The sequence below is a fragment of the Crassostrea angulata genome, chromosome 9 (genome assembly GCF_025612915.1).
Source record: "Crassostrea angulata isolate pt1a10 chromosome 9, ASM2561291v2, whole genome shotgun sequence".
NCBI classification, from domain to species: domain Eukaryota; kingdom Metazoa; phylum Mollusca; class Bivalvia; order Ostreida; family Ostreidae; genus Magallana; species Magallana angulata.
This window is the reverse complement of record NC_069119.1, coordinates 16,313,059-16,335,310: the sequence shown is the minus strand read 5'-3', so window position 1 is coordinate 16,335,310 and position 22,252 is coordinate 16,313,059. Positions and strand designations below refer to the sequence as shown.

General features: G+C 32.4%; 1 protein-coding gene across 1 annotated transcript; it reads left to right on the top strand.

The window, feature by feature from the left end:
- Window positions 1–4,807: 4,807 nt before the first annotated feature.
- On the top strand, window positions 4,808–21,582 carry LOC128163521 (uncharacterized). The gene is made up of 11 exons (XM_052827137.1): window positions 4,808–4,990; window positions 9,561–9,784; window positions 10,246–10,325; window positions 12,349–12,421; window positions 13,381–13,539; window positions 13,900–14,058; window positions 14,353–14,423; window positions 14,826–14,901; window positions 15,032–16,299; window positions 17,023–17,159; window positions 17,555–21,582. The coding sequence occupies exons 1-11, from the start codon at window positions 4,971–4,973 to the stop codon at window positions 17,571–17,573; spliced, it is 2,286 nt and encodes a 761-aa protein (XP_052683097.1). The 5' UTR covers window positions 4,808–4,970; the 3' UTR covers window positions 17,574–21,582.
- The last annotated feature ends 670 nt before the right edge of the window (window positions 21,583–22,252 follow it).

Sequence of the window (22,252 nt, the reverse complement as noted above, 5' to 3'; positions counted from 1 at the left end):
CCCTTAAATTAGGGGCCAAGACACTCATAAACTCTATTACAAATAACTTCAAAACGATAAAGATTTTGTAATGCATTACAGAAGCAAAGTTGTTGACCGTAACAATATCTATCAGGCAAGATCGTTGCTACGCCCATTTATTACGTAATTAGAGATTTTTAGGGGCCAAAGTACTAAAACTTTGATACAATTTATCTAGAAAAATAGACATATTTTGTTAAGCATTGTTGAAGAGAAAATGCTTGCATTGATGACTTTAATCGATTCCATTAATCAAAACACCAATGGCTGTCCCCATTAAGGATCTAGAGGGCTGGCCCCTAAAATATTCAATCATTTGTATCTAAAAAATGAACAACAATTCTAGATAAGTGTAAGAACAAAAAATGTTAGTATTCGTGAAACCGTTGAAATGAACTCAAGAAAATAAGACTGGCCCCTTAAATTAGGGGCCAAGAAACTCGTAAAGTCTATTACAAATAACTTAAAAACGATAAAGATTTTGTAATGCATTATAGAAACAAAGTTGTTGGTCGTAACAATATCACTTTGTAAAACGAATTTCTAAACCAATTTATAACGTAATTAGGGATTTTAGGGGACTAAAATCTTAAACCTTAAATGTGCTGTATGTGAAAAAGCAAAACTCTGTTAAGCATTTCAAGGGATATTGACAGTCGTATGCATTATCTGAAAGGGAGTGGTTGAGGGGAAATTTGAAATTTCATTTATATTTAAATCGTATCGTTTAAAATTGAACGGAAGACCTACTCGTTACTCGTAACGAGATCGTATCTAGTTATTATTATTTTTTTCCCCAAATTTTGTGCACGCGATATCTCGAAAACTATTCGGCCGATTTCGACCATTTTTTCACAGATGATTGCCAGAGGTCATAATTCTAGAAGTTTTTTGAAATTTTGAAATCGTCACTTCCGGTTCCGATTTACGGCCGATTTTGTAAATTTTTACGACCAATTTTGTGCAGACATAAACTCAGAGACTATCAGAGATATGAATATAAAATTTTCAGGATAAGTAGACCATAAATTGAAGTTGTGCACAATGCAGTTTTTTTATGCCAGAGGCGCAAAGTTTAGGAGCTCGCCTGGGCTCGAAAATTGGATACGAATTTTGAATCAAAATTTTCATACGCTTTTATCAGTTAATATTTTGTTAACATATATATAACAAAAGTGGTAGATAATAAAAAGTGCTTTCCAACAAATTCAACAAAAAGGGGCTGGCCCCTTTTTTTAGGGGCCAAGACACTTGTAAACTATAATACAAATAACTTAAATACGATAAAGATTTTGTAATGCATTATAGAAGCAAAGTTGTTAATCGTACCAATATCTATTAGAAAAAATCATTGCCACGCCCATTTATTGCGTAATTAGGGATTTTTAGGGGCCAAAGTACTTAAACTTTGACACGATCTATCTAGAGAAGTAGAAATATTTTGTTAGACATCAAAGAGGAGAAAATGTTTGAATTTATAATTGAAACCGATTCCACTTATCAAAACACGAATTTTTGTCCCCATTAAGGATCTAAAGGGCTGGCTTCTAAAAAATTCAATCATTTGTATCTCAAAAATGATCAACAATTTTAGATGGGTGTAAGAACAAAAAATGTTAGTATTCTTAAGACCTTTTCAAAGAAATCAAATAAAAGGGGCTGGCCCCTTTTTTGGGGGGGGGGGGCAAATGACTCGTAAAGTCAATTACAAACTACATAAAAACGATTAAGATTTCGTAATGCAATTTAGAAGCAAAGTTGTTGATTGTAGCAATATCTATCTGGAAAACTCATTGCCACACCCATTTATTACGTAATTAGGTATTTGTATACTTTATCTGAAAGTGTGTGTGTGTGGGGTGGGGGGGGGAGGGTAATTCTGAAATTGTATCGATTATTCATGGTATGATTTAAAACAAAAATCGCAAGGAAGACCTACTCGTTACTCGTAACGAGATCGTATCTAGTTACATATATTTTTTAAACATAGGTGAAAGTGAAAGATTATTTGAAATTAAAAGCACAACGTTGCATATAAAAGGAATCAAATTACAGTTTACCTACAAGGTACCATATGACACAAAATCCTCTATACGTGTAAGTATGCATATGATTCTTTTCTTTAAGTTTGACATTGCCACAAGGTCTGTAAATAGAAAAAATAGATTCTCGGTGATTTTTCTACCGAATGGGAGCTGGATGGTCATGGCCATTTGTAGACTATTTTAATCTCCTTAAAGGGGCATGGTCACGATTTTTGGTCAAATTCTATTTTGATGTTTTTATTATTTACAATGATTTAGAAATGCATTTCTAATGATCAAATGAAATTTGGGAGTCATTCGTATAGAGTAATAAGCAAGATACAGGGCTCACAAGTCTTTGTCAAGTAAACAAAGCTCGTGCCCTGTTTTTGTTTACATAGGTTCAATATACCATTAAAAAATCTTTTTCAAGCTTATTTGTCTATCTTTTTATTTATTTTAAGCATAGATAAACAGTTCCTTACATTTAAAACATTAGGTTTAAAACTGAAAATTTTACTTCAACGTTCAAATTGTAAACAAACGCTTTGTTTACACAGCGAAGAATTTCAAGCCCTGTAACTCGCTTATAACTCAACAAATGACACTCAAATTTCGGTCGCCCATTAAAAATGCCTTTCTGCAGCATTGTAAATATTAAAATCTGAAAAATAATTTTTGACCAAAATCGTGACCATGCCCCTTCGGTAAAAAAGATAAACATGTAATCGTTTATGACTAAAATCTTAAGGTAGATCTGATGCATGGGTATTTTAAGCATCTAGACTTCTTAAAGTCTTATTTAATGCTCCTCAAAGTGTCATAAATTGTAGGTTCTTAATGCTCCTCAAAACGTCATAAATTGTAGGTCCTTAATACTCCTCAAAGCGTCATTCATTGTAGGTCCTTAGTCGCTCTGAGATGTCCGTCTCACGACCAAGTGGGAGGCCCATGGCGTTGATAGGTTGGTTTGTCGAAAGATTTTTTCCATTTCATGGACAATTATATATGGAAAAAAGGTCATAGAAAAATGATTTTTTTTTTCGACTAACAAAGAGAGACAACTTTTGAATGCATACATGTGAAAACGTCTATCAAGTTATACTAGGGTAGTGCACATTGTCGTGGTCATTTTTATTCTGTTTTGATCTCCTTTAGAAGAAGATGTAAAAAGATGTAGGGAAATATTAAACATTAAAACCTGAAAATGGATTTTCTTTAATCAGAAGATAATATTGTAATGTATAGCTTAAAATATCATATCTAAAAGTTTCAATGTAGATCTGATGGTTATAAGGCGGAATAACACATCGTCACAAAATGGCTGAACTTTCATCGGAACAATATTTCGTTTCATTAAAAGAATTTTTTTGAAGGCAATATGTAACTTACTCCAAAGCCGAGTGGATAAGGACTCGGTATAGTGATCCGTACATCCCGAGTTCGAATCCCGCAAGGGCTTTTTGTTGTTACTTACTGAATCAATTTTTTAGATAATCATTCTTTATCCCAAATTGCAATTTGATCGTTTATTTGACATATGTTTAGTTTATTTATCATTATATCTTTCATAATAAAAAAAATTACTTTAAATATGAGTGATTTTTCCAGGTGTGTTATTCCACCTTAAGTTGGCCATCCAGCCTCCTTAAGAAAGTATAATAAAACATACTACATGAACATTATGTATTTATAAACAACAGTATTTTAAAAAGAAGTCTATGACTTTGATAACGTAAGCTTATGCAGTATTAAACGCAATCATGGTTACGGCACCAGTTAATCTGGGTGACTGCATGCGACCGATTCATCTTCGCTAGCGAAGATGCGTCCGATTAAAATGGACACTAATGCAAAAGTTTCATAAACGATTCACAAAAAAGTACTAGCAATAAGCAACTTATTCAAATCTATTTTTAACAATGAAAATGTGCATCGTGATTATATCGTCTTAATGCGTATTGTCATTTTTCTTTAGGACATGTATGATGTTTCAAAAAACTTCTGATTATGTAAACTTAAGGCAATTTTCCCTATTTATAATATAAATTCTATAATTATCTAAATTAAATGCTTTAAAATCGCTTATTTAAAGAATTTCGTAGAATGTACCATGAATTATTTCTTACAGAAAAAACCAAATGAATATTATATCGACTGAGGTGAAGTACTCCCCTTCAGCATCCGAATTTTTACTTCACTGAGTAAGTACAAGTCATGTGGATAATAAAACATTTACACAAACTTAAGCAGTAACGCTAAAACACATGTTTATAATAGCATGCATTTTCTAGATATTTTTTCTCTATTTTTCAGAATTAAAACTTCAAAGAGATTAAAAAAAAATTTTTTACCAAACACTTCAATTTTTTTAATTATTACTTTAATCTCGTAATTATTCTTATTTTTTTTTCTAAGTGACATTTTTCTATTATTTTAGGCATAGACGCACGACGTTAATAGATAGTGAAGAGATAAATGTTTGTGTAATTTTAAGCACGGGAAACGTTCAAAAAGTCTTTCTTTATTTGAAGAATACTGATTTGCATCGATTGGATCCCCCTTTTCTATATTGCTGGATCCGTCTCTGATTTTTATTTTCAAAACATATTAGAAGGATGTTTCGTATTTTCCAAAAAATTCATACCAAACAGAACAAAAACGCTCCAAAAACAAGAATGGGGGAGTGGGGGGGGGGGGGGGGGCACAAAAGCTCGCCCTATTACGTCGGGTTCGAGAAACAACACTTTGCATCCCGGAAGTCGATATTGTTGCGATGTTTACAAAATTTCGAAATGTCAGATGAGATTTTAATATTTAATGATCATCGGCCTAGTTGCATTTATCTTTAAAGAATTAATGATTTGTTAGTGAATAAATTAGACAATCGGAATACATTTCAGTCACTGGAAATTTAATCAGCGGATGAGACAAAACGAAGCCAGGTAAAACACTCTAAAAATAATTAATATTTATAAATGACCTTAGATATTACTGAATTTAGATTAATTGCCTTTAGTGATACTGTTATTCATCGTCGACGCATTAGAGCTAGAGAAGCCATTGAAAACATGTAAAAATACTTTCATTTTTTTTTTATTAGCGTCTCAGTCATTAATATTGGTGTATTAATCTGTCAACCTAATTGTCAGTTAAAATTGGCACATGTACAAAACTGTATCTACATATTATGTATTAAAAAAAATATTGTGTGCAGTTCTACATGCATCATAGCTTCTAATCATGGGACCATTTATCATGATAATCAACATCAAATAATAATCGGAAAATTATCTTAAATATGACATACTAGATTATTGTGTGTTTACTTCGATTGAAGTTAAAAAGGTTATCTTTTAATCATACTTGACATAACTGACAATTTCATAGCTGCTGGTCTGTAGCTCTGTATTAATTTCTTTGAACATTTTACTATAGATATTAATTGTTACTTTTCTAGCTTATGATTATCTTTAAATAATATTAAATACCACCACTATACAACTGCTAATAGTTTGTCCCAAGATATTTATGCAGCACATTTGGATGATTTTTAATAAAAATACATATACCTGTGAAAGAAGTGCAATTGAAATAGTTGAAAAGGATGTTTCCAAGATAATTTCATTGACACATTATCATCTTTCACTCTGAAAAATTCACAGGAACAAAAAAAGATTCCTTACGGAGATTTATAATGGGAAATGTTTACATCTTTTCTCCATTTGGAATACACTCGGAATTCATTGCGCAATTTTACAACGTTATCATCTGGGCTTGCTGCAATACAAAATACCCGTAGACATCACATTTTTTAGCATTGTATTCATTTGAAACCTGATAAGCTAACAGGGGCGTTTTGACTGAGAAATCTTGGAAATTTTTCTTACTTTTGAATGAACATCATTTGAAACCTGAGGTATTTATTAATATCATGAAATTAAGCAAATTGTGAATCCAAGATATCTTGGGACAGAGTATAGCCCCTTATAGTGAATGGTACAGTTTGATTACATGTGAAAATTAACATAGGTACTGTACTTCATTTCGAAGGTACGTTAGCGTTTTTAAGAAGCCTGCGACTGTAAGTTAATTAGCGATATCAGTTGTTAATTGCCTAAGAAATTTAATGGTAAAAATTATGTCCACAGAATTTTTGTGGAAATAATCATAAGATTAATCAATTCATAACTAGCACATTTTTTGTGTGCAGTCAATTGCATCTTTTAACACATACCAAACTGTTGCTCCCCGGTCGTTCATCCAAGTTTTTTCAAATGTATAATTATCATCAACTTGTCACGTATAGTAGATTTAAATAGGTGATATTTTGATGGCCCTGCATGAATTTGGAACCATAAACAAGACAATTTTTAGATAATTAGCAAGTAAACAGTTACACTGTATAATGCTATTGGTACAGCATGGGTATATATAATATATGGTTAAAATGAAAATCATAAGGCAGTAAAAATATGATTTAAGTGATTAGTGGAAAGCTATTTATTATAACTATTAAAATATGTCAATATGAATATAAGTTCAATTTGGGATGGTTATTGTAATGTATTACATATATTTATCATATTAAAACATTAAGCCACTCCATGGGACCACTATATAGCCACATACAGAGATTGACAGTTACTTTCAGGAAATTACTTATTCTAACACTTAAGATATTGTCAGAAATAACATACATGCATGTATCTCATTTCTGTACCATGTCAGTTTTATGCAGTGACGGTGAGGGAAATATCACTAACAGCTATTTAATGTCAGATACATGATGTGAGTTTTCTTTTATATAAGAGGAAATTTTTAAGGACGGCTATCATACATGTAAGATTGAATGCATTTGTCAGTAAAGGCTTTAAATGCTTAAGAATGCATGGGGTTAATGCTCATGTGTTGTTTGACAAAAAAAGGTGCATGCAAAACAAAAATAATTATGTACATGTACATTGATTGCATGGGTGATTTTCAACATCCAGCATTCATATAGTTATCATGGTTATCTCTGATGTGTAAAGCGTATACCTTTTTTCTTTGTTTGGGTTGAAAATTAAAGATCGATATAAAGTAAGTCTCATGACTTAAATTGGTAAACATCAGGGCTTGCATTATTCAGAATATTTCCAAATAGCTAGGCCATTGTTGACACATGTCTGTGTAAATAGTTATTGGAACACAATGTATTACCGATAATGATTTATATGTATTGCGCAATCGTTTAGATTTATGGTACAAACTACTTTGTAAATTAACTCAATTTTTTTTTTATCTCAAACTAGATGGGACTGTTTAAAAACTTTAAGATACTGTTTACTTGAGTTTTCGATTGATGTACAAATGCTGTAAATTCCTTATAATTTTACATGAGTACGGTACTTAATTCCGCGATTCAGCTGTTTTGCATCATATCGCGAAAATATAAAATCGCAAGCATCAATTTTTGTTATGGTTTCATGTTGCTCAAAACTGTCCAAAAAATAAGAGCGAGATTTTAAAATCAGCAAAGACTGCTTCTCGCAATTTTACATGGAAATTAATTCCTCGCGTTTAATTAGGAATTTTATAACAGTACTTAAAAAACTTAAAAAATTATTGGTTGGGACTTAATATCACTTTGACATGTATCCATTGTATTCGAGATATCAATGTTCGAGATATATGGAAGTTCAAGTGTAAATTGCTTTCTAAATCACAGCATGTACAGTAAGGCTCATTGTTTTGTTGCCCATTTAATTTAAACAAGACTGTATTGTTAATTTAACATTGTTTAAGCTTAAATTTATGAAGACTGTAAAATGTACGACTGTTCTCATTTCCGACAGTTTAAATTTGAGTACATGTATATACATATAAATTTATGAAAAAAATAATGGTCCTTAAGCATGTTAAGCTATTGCATAATAATGCTTCTCTTGATGAATTTGATTTTGAAATATTAAAATCATGCATGTACATACAGCAGGTATACATTTATCAGTTATCAATGTTGTGACTAATTTAATTTAGATCATGTAGATAGGAGCAACATTATTAAGGCAGATAGTAAATTCATATCATGTTTTGAATTCGGAAAAGTATTAACCACCCCCCCCCCCCCCCAAAAAAAAATCAATAAATTTAAAATAGAAAAGAAAAAAAACCAAAAGATAGCAAAATAGTTTAATATTTTTTACAGTGGCGCAGTGTCAATTGTCATTTAATAGGTTAATCTGTTTGTTATCATAAAAGTAAATTGGAGTTTTTGAGATGTTATAGAACTATAGATACCTACGGACTAATAGTTTATGGTACTTTTCAAGTTAACACATTATTTTGGTTGAATCTGCTATATGATGTAGATGTACCTGAAATATGTGTCCATACCATAATATGTAGATTCAAGAAGCAAAATTGAATTTTGACACAAATGGCAAAAATATTAACATTAAGATACATGTACCATAATTTTACTTAATCCAAATAACTGGGAAAATCTCGAGCTCTGGATAGTTGTATATATAAATATTTACAGTTAACTGGTGCAGAACATACAGTATATGGTACGGATTTTAAAAGGTATATATGCACCTAGCTAAGTCATAATATGATAATTAAGTAAAGTGATACATGTATATCTTTGTTGGGGTTATACAGTCACATAAGTCATCTTTTAAAAGAATGTGCCACTTTTCTGTTGTACATGCACATTATATTAAAATGAAACTACAAATGCTGTAAGGTATGTTCAGATTGTAACTAAAAGAATTTTAAGTGGTACTACTTTTTAAGTGAGCAAGTGTTCGTAATTTTTTTTTTTTGGGGGGGGGGTGCTTTGGTAGAAGAAGGGTTCTATTAAAAGGAAGCTTTTGAAAACCTTAACATTGTTATCTTATGCTGATGGCTTTAAAATGGCTTTAAAATGTGTCAGTTAATATATAAACATATGTCTTAGTTTTAAAATGTATAAAAAAGATTGTGTTTTGACTTTTGAATAGATAAAAATTCACCTGGCATTTGTAATAGTTCAAAATGAACAAGGGGTAGCACTGAATAACATACCTAGTATTTTTTTTTTTTTTTTTTTTTATAAACTTAATTATATTCATGCTTTTGTTGACAGTAACATATATGTTTTCTTATAAAGTACCAGTTCTGAAGACAGTAACATTTTTTATAAAGCATAGAACACGTTGAAGACATTACATATTTTTTCATGATGACACTCAAAGTTGTTATTGATCAACATCTATTGACCATATTGACCATCATCTATGAAATTTGAAACTTAAAGTTTAATTTACAAGACCCATTAAATGTCTAAGATATTCTCTATAAATTTACACTATAAGCTTATTTATTATTAAGATCTACATAATTATTTTGATATCCACTTGCGTAAACTAATAGATCGATTGCTCTGCTCTTCTAACCTTTAGCTCACCTAATCCATACATCCAATGAATACAAAATCTATTGACTCTGTTGATTGTGTAAATACTGAAGTATCGACTTGCCTTTCAGGCGATCAGAAGAAGAAAGCAATAAACATGGCCGAGCAATAATGCAGAATAAGCTGTCGGGAATATCGCTAGCATTCAGGTGGAGTCCAATCAAACCGTTGCCAGGGAAGCCGTTGCCAAGGTCACGAAGTCGCCACTCTTCATGTCGTCACGGTGATTGTATTTATGTGATTGGAGGAAAAGACGGGCGTGTTTCTCTGAAGGATGTCTGGAAGTTTTATATAGGTCAGAATTTTACGATTTGTACTAATTAATTTCTTGTTGAAATAACTTTTTTATTGAGGCTTAATCTCTATCGGACCAATGTGACATATGAAATTCAATGCTGTAGTGATTGTTATTTTATTTTGTTACATAATTGAATACTAGGCTAAGATATTTTGAAAAATTTAAACTCATTCGATATAATGAAAATTATATAAGGTATAAGTGTATATGCTATTCTGCAAAAAATATAAGTCAATAGTCATTTCCAAACTCTTTAATATATATATTTTGCAATTGTCAAAATGTAATGGAACTTGAAAAATATCAAATTGTTTTGAAAAAAGATTCATTCATGACTGTTAAGATTGATGACATTAGTTCACATTTTGTGCGCTGTACATCTTACCCCAGACAGTGTCTAATAGTGAGATATACATGTATATATCAATTTCAAGAGCTGATAAATTCTATTTGTTTAGGATCTGGAGAATGGGAGAAATTATCGCTGAAGGGGGACTGTCCCTCTTACCTGGAGGGACATACCCTGGTGTCGCATAAGGTAGGTCAAGGTGTAGTGACCCAGATACAGGACAAGAAATGTGTACCTCATAATAATAATATTGTGACTCAAATACATGCAGGACTAGTACCGTATATACTCGCCTATAAGTATTGTTCGCCTATAAGTCGGTTGTCATTTTTCAAGTTTATTTTCAAGATTTTGCCATTGACCCTCTTATAAGTCGGGTAATTTTTTTCTGGATAATCAGTCTACAGATTGCCAATCAAATAAGCACATTTTATCAAGCTTGACTATATTCTAGATAAAAAAATATTGGTGTTTGACCCCTCTGTTATCATTTCTAGATGCAATGCATTTTAAAAGTGTTGTGTTCAGTTAAGACATCTATCCTGGATGAATAACTTTCGATTTTGGACGCCATTTTTTTTTATTGATACACTGATAAAAACTTGGTGTAAGCTATAAAAATATTTAAAATACTATTGAAAATAAAATGAAATGATTTTGATCCCCTGTTGACTGATTAAGATGGTATGGCCCCTTTTAAAAGTGGCGTATTAGCTTGTGTTGTTTTAGGTGACATGCCACCTACAGCCACCAATAGAGCTATTATCACCTCATGTGTAATTAATTATGAATAATTATAAAACAATCTTTATTTTTTTTAAACAGACCAGCAATTATTCTTGTGTTTAATTTTTAAGTATTAAACAGAAATTGCTGTTCTGTAATTCCACTAGATCGCTTTTAGACGCCATGTTTTTTAATAGTTTTCTGTAAACAGAGTTATCTTTCTTGCAGTTTGTAACTTACGATTTTGGACGCCATTATATTTTTTAAACACTCATGACAACTTGATTATAGCTCAAAAACTATTTTAAATGCTACTGGAAATAAAATGACTGTGATTTTATCCCCTACTGACTGATAAGGGTTGGTAATTAGCCTCCTAAACTCAGTGTTGGCTTGTGTTGTTTTAAGTACAGTTATACCTACACCTATTATCACCTCAGGCGTAAATAATTGCCTGTTTAAATAAAAAATACTATCAAATAAACCTTGTACATATTTTAAGAAATACAGTTGAAACTTTCAATGTATTTATTAAGTGTTTATCTTTTTAGTAATTAAAAAATAAAAATGGGATCGCAAGTCAAAAAGTTGGAAGCAAAATGTCACCCAAAAACGAAGTTTTACTCAGTGGAAAAATTATCTGATTGTATGTCACGCCTATAAGTCGGACCCCTACTTTTTATTTAAATTTCTACTCCCAAAATACCGACTTATAAGCGAGTATATACGGTATACAGTTATTATTTATGTTGACATTCAATAATAATTTGATGATGAACAAAGTTTATCTGTCCCAAATAAATAATTTATCATGTACACAATTGTGTAGTTAAATTATTATATTAAAACAACATATATGCATATGATACAAATCCTTCTTCATTATATACAGTCGGGGGAAAACATCTGTTGATCAAATGGTACGTGCAATCGTTAGACTTGGCGGATAGTTTGTCTTTCGTTTAGAATCGATTCAATTTTTATTGTTGGGTTGGCTCATATTGACAAACTATAAGATTAATTAAGTTTGACTTTTGTTCCATTTAAACAACAGGTGTACAGATGTTACTCAGGTAGTGAATTTTCAGACCTTAATTAATTTTTTTTTTGATAGCATATACTGTAGCATATACTGTAGAAGCAGAAATATTCGTTGAGGATTTAATTTCGTTATTTTCGTTGCCAGTATTAATCAACAAAATCAAATCCATGACGCATTTTTAACGCAAGTATTTATGAATACAAAGAAATTACAATATGACAAAATTAAATGCCAACGAAATTTTGACCCAACAAAAATATGTACTTTTACAGTGTGCTACATGTACCTTTGCTAGGTCTAGGTTATGTATTTTCTAATCAAAATGATAAAGGTCATTTCCGATAGTTTTATGTATAATGCAAGTCTTTGTTGCATTAAAATATATAGCATGCTAAATACACTGAAGATATCTAGAGCTGACTCTGGTTTTTCCTTTTGATTCAGAAAAACCTGGTGTTGTTTGGAGGTTCCTTTGGAGATGATGTCACAGACTCTGCCCTATGGATTATTAATCCAGGTAAGAATTAGGCTAGAATCCAATGTAAGACCATTTTAACAAGGCCTTGGACTTTCAGTAGGATGTAACTATCTATTTTTTGCGTCAAAACAAGTTAAAAATGACGCTGCTTTCAAGCGATATATACACTGATTGCGTAGTCTTAACTCAGAAGCCAGACAAATCGTGTTGATTTCAAAGAGCCATGGCTGAGTGGCCAACAATGAAATAGACAGGCCTACGTCACATTGCTGTTTGACACAACTACCCAAAGTCCACGCTCTTGTTAAAATGGTTCTAAAATCCAAGGAATCATTCATTTGTAAACATGAAATCACATCAATCCTGTGTTCCCATTATTTAGTATGGTGTTAAAGACAATTTTTCTCTATTGGTAGCCAACTTTGCCTGAAAAAGACAGCATTACAATCTATGTATTTTACTGCATGATCATTTTAAAAAAAAAACAATTTTTTTTTTAATATTAATTAATTAATGATGACCTTGAATGCAAATATAGCAGTGTTTGGATTACATGAAGAATCCAAATTAAAAATCTAAATGCAAGATGTCCATGTTCAATAAGTTTTCTGAAATCAATTAAAATTCAAATACACTTATATAATGTCACATGTGTCCATGTAATCATTGGAGTCTTCATGTAATCCAAACAGTGCTGCTTTAATTGCTTGAAATTATTGTCATTGATTAATTTGAATTTTAATTACTGGTATGCATCTACTGGTATGCCATATGTATATATAGGAATACAATACTGTTATCGAAGGAATGCAACTTTAGTGATTTTCCTTTTCCTTATTAACAAATTTTTTACTTAATTCCCTCTTCTGCAACTAATTACTTCTCTTTTGTGTATTAAAGTCATGCGCACGCATTTCAATCGCCCATTTCCATATATCTACTGCAAGGAGTAGGTTGGGGCATTATGTGTCAAGAAATTTTCATGCAAAACATTTCAGATGTCCAGCATGTACGGCAAGTTTCCTGTGAGCCCGGATTTCCTCAGCCCAGCACACGGCGACACCATTCCGCTGTCTTACACGATGACGTCATGTATGTGTACGGCGGACATATCGACCTGAAAGGAAGCAGCTCGGAGATGTGGGCCTTTCATGTTGGTAGGAAATTTTAAATAGACTCTGAGTATGTTTTATGGAAAGTAAATTACAGAAATTATCAATTTGTACATCTCAAATGTGCTATGACAGGAGGTGTATGTTGTAGACATGGCAGCTATTTATTTTAAATTCAATATGCCAAAAACTTACAGAAATGAGATAAAAAGTATAATCTCAGTAATATATCTTTGAAGTTGTCCCACAAAATTCAACTCAATTTACAGTTTTTCATAATAGATCTCACAATAGATAGCTGTTAAACAATGTATGAGTCTCCATTTTGTAGTTCACAATAGATCTCTCTATTCTATTGAACTACATCTCTATGTTATGTTATAAAAATGATGTTATGACTTGTAGCTGAGGAGGAATGGGAGCTGATTAAGCCGCGACAGGGTCGAGCTGACATGCCTGAGGGGCGACACGGTCACTCAGCGGTGCTCTACGGCCGGGACATGTGGGTGTACGGGGGCATGTCTGACCTGACCCCCAAGTCTGACCTCTGGTACTACAACTTCCGTGAGTATAACCGACCACTGCTATAACTGCATGTACTTCTACGGTACTGTAGTTAGGTTCAGAAACTTTAAGATGACAGATTAGCCTCTCTGAAAATTATTGACATAAGATGAAAGATAAATACAAGATGTTGACAGAAAACAACTCTTAACCTGACATCATAAAGAAAATAACATGGTAGTAGAAGTTTTTCCAAATGAAAGTTATCTCCCCTTATAAAGGGTTATATTAAACCTTAATTAATAGGGTCTGGTATCAGTATAGTGATACATTGATTGTTTTGTTTTTATGTAGATGTTGGGAAGTGGACACGTATGAAGTGCAGATTTGGTCCTCCGGCCTTAGTCGGGCATGCAGCAGCTGTGGTAAGTGCCAGGGATTATCTCCCCTGATGACGAGTAAAATGCGATTATAGTAAAATATTCTAATCTCAATGTTGCTTCTCTATTTCTTTTGGTAATGTTAGAGTTAAAAAGTGAGCTTGTCGTAAGTTTTATGGCACAGAATCAGGGACAAGCAATTTTTATTCATTGTAGAATTTGTTTGTTATATCTCATAAGTTTACAATTCATTCTAAATAGATGGGGATTGAAACTAACTTCCCTGTGCGTGTGAGGGCATGAATATTAGCTTGTTTAATGTAACAGTGTTTTATGTTCTGCTTAGTTAGGTATATACAGTAAATGTGTATGGTGGAGCATGCAAAATTCTTGGCAGGATTATAAGTTGACTTGATTTTGTAAAATGTGTTACATGTATTATTTTAGATCAAGGACAACATGGTACTGCAGGGTGGGGAACAAAATGGCGATCTTAGAAACGATTTCTGGATTTTTTCATTTGGTAAGAAGAAAGAAATTTCAGACACTTGCTAATTAAGCAGTCATTATACAAAAAATATATAACTTTATACATCATAACCAGTTGAAAAGATATTTTGCAATCACTTTAAATTTTTTACACTTCTGATCAGGTTCTTTGAAATGGACTCATGTTGAAATCCCAAACCAAGTTCCGTCACCAAGAATGTGGCATTCATTGGAAGCTGTTACTACAGTATCCAAAAAGTCTGAAGGTTCCACAAGGACCAGCTCCATGCCTTACCTACAAAACAAGCAGGGTCGGAAACATGCGCTCCGTCCTCGTTCTAGCCCCGCCTACTCCTCTGCCCGCGTGGCTCCAAAACAATCCAAAGATGGAACCAGCACTAAAGATGAAAATGTGTCTGTGTCGTCTCAACGCATGCATGCTCAGAGGGTTAGTCCTGATAAAGAAAACGTTTCAATGACCTCTCTCAGACCACAGACTCTAGAGGTGAAATCAGTGAAGGCTCTGTCAGATTCTATACCGGTGGTCATGAGAACTCCCACCCCGAAAAAGAAAGAGGAGAAATCGCCGTTGTTGCTGGAGAGACATATCTCGCAGTGTAGTGTTGGTAGTGAGGGTAGTTTAAAAGGGACCGATAATCTGGGACTGGATATCTCGTCCAGCAGTGACGCTTTGCCTTCGTTGGAAGTCATGTCGCGTCAGGCGTCCGACAACTGTGATTGCTTGCCATCCATGGAGTTTACGTCGTGTCAGGCTTTTACGGAGTCCTACGGGTATCAGCAGAAGCCTCCTGAACCAGTCAAGGCAATAAAAATGCAGACGTTTAGTTCTAATTTTATCAATGTTTTGCCTTATCCCCTGGTCGCGCAAGACTTGGTGGTGGAGGATTTAGAATTGTACGAGAATTACTTCTCAGACTTGAGGGAATCGGCGTTGGTGCAACCGAAAAGTCAGAGATCTCATTTCACTGGCCAAAACAAGAAGTACAAAGTGATCAAAAGTGAAAGGAAAAATTTACGTAAAAACTCGCGTGATAGTGAAACATGGTTGGATCGCACGAAATCTTCATCAGTTGGGGAGTTAGTGACGTTAAACCAAGAATTGACATATACACAAACTAAAAAGATGAGCAATAGTCTCCATAATTTGAAAAAAGACATGCCACAGTTATGCTGGCAAAGTTTTGAATCTGACTCTATGGAAGACGTAAGCTTTGAGGAACCAGTCAAGAATTCAGAAGAGCAAATTAACAACTCGGGGGAGCCATCGGCAGAGGAGGTTAAAATGAGAACAACAAGTTTTTGTCAGCCAGAGAACAACAAGACGTCCAGCAGTTCTGGAGAAGGGAAAACCGCGTGTTACATCCGAAACCAACAGCGGAAAAAACAGAAATCAAACCAGGAGGATAATAAGGTCAGTTACTTCATGGATTATTCTCAATTATTTGAGATTATTCATTGACAATCTAAAGTCAGTCCTTTTGCTAATAGACTTGTTAGGTTTATTAAGTGACTGAAGTTTTATCTATTACAATATTGTACAATATTTCAATAAATGTTTCTAAAGCAACTTTATAAATCAATCTGAATAGAATTAGACTTATAAATCTGCCTTTTTTTGACACAGTACCTGAAAAATTCTACATTCTCATCATGTGTTCACAATGCGTTCACCTTTCTCTCCCTGTTCGTTCAGCATTCACTTATCGTTCAGTCAGATAATATTATATTTAGGCGGATAATAATACATAGAAGTATTTTATTCACTTTTTTTTTCTTGATTATCTACTCAACACAATGTAAGAATAACTCCCGAGGACAGGCACTCCGAATAAATCGTTCATCCTGCATTCAACTAGCATTTACATATCATTCACAGTTCACTTTGCGCCCGTGCTTGCACACTGCATTTGGTCACTGTTATCCGTTCATAAGCCCACACCAAATTACGTTCATAGTGTGCACTCACTGTTACAAGTTGGAAAGTAGAATGTTTCAGGGACTGTTCAAAATTAATCCAAGCTCTAACAACAATATGTATAGGGTTTCCTCAGCATGAGTCTAATTTTAGTTCATAAATATACCTGCTGTACTTTAATGAATTCAAGTTTGTCTTTTCTTTGGTAACAATTAACAGGAGCTTGGTCAGCCCTACCTATTGTTGTTTGGGGGTAAGGACATGAACGGGGGGAGTGTCCGACTGGAATCGCTGACCGCCTGGAGATGTGAGGTTTTTGTCCGACACAGCGATATTTCTCACGGAGAATTCCACAAGTAAGTCAGCCATGATGATATATTACTTTTTGAGTTGTCGATTTAAGATTTGAGAAAGTTCTGTTCTAATTTTTTTAGTACATTTGAGAAAATTGGATAAAGATTTATTTAGTGTATTTTGAGTTCATATGTTTTGGGAATACTAGTTTTAATTGTAACAGAATAAGAGGAAAGAAAACAAATAGGCTCAAACTCAAGACTCTTTAGTTTAAAAAAAAACTCTTTCATCTGCGCTTAAAGGTTAAACTATAAGCTAGTGATAGAAGGAAGAAGGCAGTACCAACACGACCAAGGCAATCAAATTTTTTAGAGATATATATTTTTTACAAGCCTTAAATTACTTCATACACTCTATTTTGCCTCTTTGTTGATAGTGTATCTCACTGTCTTTGCAGATCAAGTCTGATCATCTAAAAAAACCAAAATCACCCAAGGAATGAAATCATAATCCAACCTTTTGGTAGTGATATCCATCAATCAACGTATCCAGGGAATGCACCATTATTTTATTCCGTAGAATTCTGGGAATGAAGCGAAACCTACACAATCAGGGCTTTATCATAATCCTGTAGATTTATGTATCTGCATGAAAAAAAAATCATTATTTTTGTATCTTATATGTTTAATACATGGAAATTCTGTCATCATTTACACCAAAATCCAAAGGGACCAAATGCATCATGGAGTAGAAAGTCTTTGTTGCAAGTTTTCTACTCGGAGAGTTCTCCCTCCTTACAAACCGAGCAGCTCATACTTTGTATGCATATCGCTACTTTATATTTTGTTATTTTTTTCTTGATGTTTTTTTCAACCTAGATACAAATGCGTGTACCAGAAGTTAACATACGTAAACTTGTACAATATATGGTAATCGTCTAGTTTATATTTCTTTACTTTTATTAATACATTTTAAGAAAAACAGATATGTATTAATACACTAGTACATGTTTTTTAACAGACCCACCCAGACCATGTAGTATGTGTGTATACATGTATTTAAATACTTGTATTTTCATAATACTCTCACTTCAAATGTTTATTCATGCGGTAAGAGATGCTTTTACTTAGTACAATGGTTAAAATTCAAGAAAATGCTTCTAATTTAAAACATTAAATAAGGTGGTATAATTTTTACTAGTTATATTTAGAATTACATGTACGTACTACTGTGGTTTCATTAATATTCGTTGAATACCAATTTTCGTGGATTTCGTTGACGTTATGTTTATCCATGAAAATAAATGTTCATTGAAGTGTAATTTCTACTAACATTTTGTATTGATAGGATTCATTTGCCACAAATTTACGTATCCTTGAAACTGTGTTTTTCACTTTAACCACGAAAATTGATACCCTTGATTATTAATGAAACCACAGTATATCTTGGTACGTGTATAAAAGAATTTCGAAGATTTTTTAAAACTTTTCTGTTATATATGTATTACATGACTGTATTTATTTCAACATTAAACAGCCAGTTGGGGACAGGTTGCACGTGTATTTCCAGTTTACTCATTGTACTTAGCTAGCATTACCCATACTAGTCAACAGCCTGTAATATCTTTCAATGATACATGTACTTTATTTGATGTGTACATTGTAGTACATGTACTATTTATCCATGTTATTACACTATCATATAAGCAGCTATTTTGGCTGTTTCAGAGGAGTTACAATATAAATTATGTACATGTACTACATATCAAAAGTTGCATGAATTAAGATTTTTTTTTGAGAAAAAAAGAAGATGTCATCAATTTTATATGTATGTACAGAATTTTATCAAGCCTTGCAAATTAGAAATATTTGCCAAACTTGAATCATTCTTTTATTTGAATTTTTTGAAAAAAGGACCAAGTTGTTTTATTTCTGTGAAAGTTGATTTATCTCTCCTCAATTTACAAGGGTTGATGTACCTATATAATATAATTAATATAATATAATATAATGTTAATAATGTTAATGTAATGTTTAAATCTCTTGGATGCTCCTTTACAGTTTATCAGATTATTCAGGGCAAAAATTAACCATGATAGCTTTTAATATGCTTTTTTATAGAATGAGGTACATTTAAAAATGCACGAATATATATATTTTATTTTTAAATAATTAGTGAGCTTAGATCAAATTCTTTCTTTTCAAACTTCTGTGATATTAGATAAAAATATACATTATTTTATGAAACAAAATCTTGTTTGATCATTAATGAGAATTAATGAATTATTATGTGTAAACGAGACTGTTCACTCCTTATTGATTGTAGTATAAACAGTAAAAGTATTTCACTGTGTCACTGAAGTATATCTTGTACTTTGTTTCATACCAGAACATTCCAAGCATTTTACTAGCTCACAATAACACTGAATTATAGTTGTTCATTATATGTATTTAAAATGCATATATAGCCTTTCATTGTTGCATACAATTACACCAACATTTGTATTTCTTGTTAATTTCGACTTTTTTCAGAAGGGGGGGGGGGGGGTTACTCTATGTTCTTGATTATTATTTTTTTAAAGTTTGTTGTATATATCATCAAAAGGACATAAAAGAAAAGATTTTTTTAACACAAATTAATTTATTTTCTGTAAAAAGTACTTTAAGTTGAATTTTTGAAAAAAAAAAAGAATGATTTTCAACATTGAAACTGTACTCTACTCTGCAGCTGCTTTGTTTGATTAAAAACCTTTCTGTCATGTAGCACCAATACAATTTTTTATCATCATTTTGTTTTGGTAGAAGTTTTAAAGAGAGCACTGCATGCATGCACTTATCTATTAATTGACTTTCAGTAAGCTCCCTTGTCATTTTATGCTAGCATTTATATTAATTTTATAAACATGTATTGTATGATTTATTTATCAGTGAATCTTGATGATAGATAATATTTACTTCAAGTGCTTTAATCATTTCTGTGTATGTGAATGTAATCCTTTAATACTTTGCTTAGAAGATAAGTTGCCAAAATTTGTGTCAATTTATGTCCCCGAAAAGAAATATACATGCACAACTGACCAGTTGTATTTTAGAAGGGAAATCATTACAGGGAATGCAGCTCTCTGGATTTTTGAAATTTTGGTGCAACAATTTCATTTCTGAGTTAATAAACTTACACTTGAAATATCTATTAATCATAATATCTTGAAATCCACAGGTTATATTCTTGTATAATTTTACATCTTGATTTTTTATTCAAATTGTTTTCCCTGTATATTTTACTCAAAGTCCATATACTTTTCTGGCAAAGTTGTTAATAATTCAATGGTATGATAATTCTGTGTGTTTATACTGTCACCAATTAGCACACTTTTCAGTGTAATGTAGATTGCGGTCATTTATATAGAATATTAATTAGGTCATTGTTGCTACTTTATTGATATCATTAATAATTGATAAAACTGTATGTAGGAACATTTTGTTCAGTTTGTTACTTGTGAGGTGCTAGATATCAACCCAAGTATGTTGTCATTTTCATGTCATGATATTATTTTGCAGACCATTTTTATTTCAAATATTTAATTGCTACATTATCTAGAATTGCTATGTGGATATACAATGTAGCACTGTATTTCAGCTTATTTATTATTGAATACCCTGGAAATGTTCAATATCTAGAGAAATCAGTTAGGCTTTTAATAATTACAGCTGAATTGTCTTGCAACAAAAAATCCTTCTACTTGATTCTCAACTCAGTTTTCCATGTAATATGGGAAAGATGAAGGTAAAACATCTTTTTCCCAAAAATAATTTAGCAAAATTTAAAGTGGATTGGGTGGGATTTTTTAAATCTAAAAAGGTACTCTACTTATAACATTTATTTTGGATTTTGTTTCTTTCTAAGACTTTTTGATTTGAAAACTTTAGCTATGATTTTGTGATGTATTACATGTACCTGACAAAATCTACGCAATTTTAATTATATTATTCATATTTCTTCATGAAGGCTTTCATACTAAATCTTTTGGCATCCATTTATTAGATGATAAGATATCACCAACATTTCCATAACTCTTTGTGAATTGATTCTTTACCTGCTTTTGCATGTCTTTCCATACATTTTTAAATCTCCTCCTATATTTAATAAGTTTAGATCCACCATGTCAGTTTTCTACACCAATTGCGAAATGCACACTTTCAGTTGTATCACCATGCAGTACCTATTTAACTGTTACTGTGTGATAACTTGGTGTGATACCAGTATATTTTTCTTCAGGACAATTTTTGGCAACAGAAGGCTATACATTTTACAGAAGATAAAAATAGATTTCATGACAGATCCGTCCTTGACCTCATGACCTTTTTCATAGGATGAAGTAGTTTGTTTATAGTTGAAACTATACATTTCTATTGTATGTGAGACAACGAATTAGATCTCAAGGTTCATCATTCCTCTTTTTACTAAATTAATAACTACAATTTAGTACTCTTGCATGCGCGGATCCAGAAAATTTTTCCAGGGGGGGTCCGAAGGATAATTGTGTTTGCCAGGGGGGGTCCGAGGCATATTTTCGCGATAATTTTACTATGTAAATTTAATAAATTTTCATTTTCCAGGGGGGGTCGGGACCCTCCCGACCCCCCCTCTAGATCCGCGCATGTCTTGTACTTTTGATTATTTTTAATTATTTTTATTTCTCAGAAGAAATTTAAATGTTAAGATAGTTGACATTCACACTATTTCAGCAATTTTATATCTAGCCTCACCAATTTTGACAGAAATGTCCTTTTTTTTTCTCTCATCACTGTGTTGGTGAGAATTTTTCTTATGAAATTTTAAAGTTTCACCAAAGAGGAGGGAACAAATAGGATGGGGTTGGGAAGGGAGTTCATCAGTTAATGTGAAGATTGAAGGCATTTAAAACTCAGGTTGATCGTCATAGGGTATAGATTTTTGCCAAACTGTAATGAGTTATAGTTTAAAGCATTGAATTTATTTTTGAAAGGGGTGGGGTGGGTGGGGGTGGGGGTGGGGACAAACTTAATATATATGTATGTTATGATATGCGTTACAAAGAGTGCACCCTAGATGTTGTTGTTTTTACTGTTTGCTCATTGTTTGTATATTCTGTGATATATATCACCCCCATGTTTGA

What these genes read in the sequence shown, in the direction of transcription:
- LOC128163521 (XM_052827137.1), top strand. Translation starts at nt 4,971, where the DNA reads ATGAGACAAAACGAAGCCAG. An exon ending in TGTCTGGAAGTTTTATATAG is followed by an intron (nt 9,785 to 10,245) that starts GTCAGAATTTTA and finishes CTATTTGTTTAG; the next exon opens with GATCTGGAGAATGGGAGAAA. An exon ending in TTTCTGGATTTTTTCATTTG is followed by an intron (nt 14,902 to 15,031) that starts GTAAGAAGAAAG and finishes ACTTCTGATCAG; the next exon opens with GTTCTTTGAAATGGACTCAT.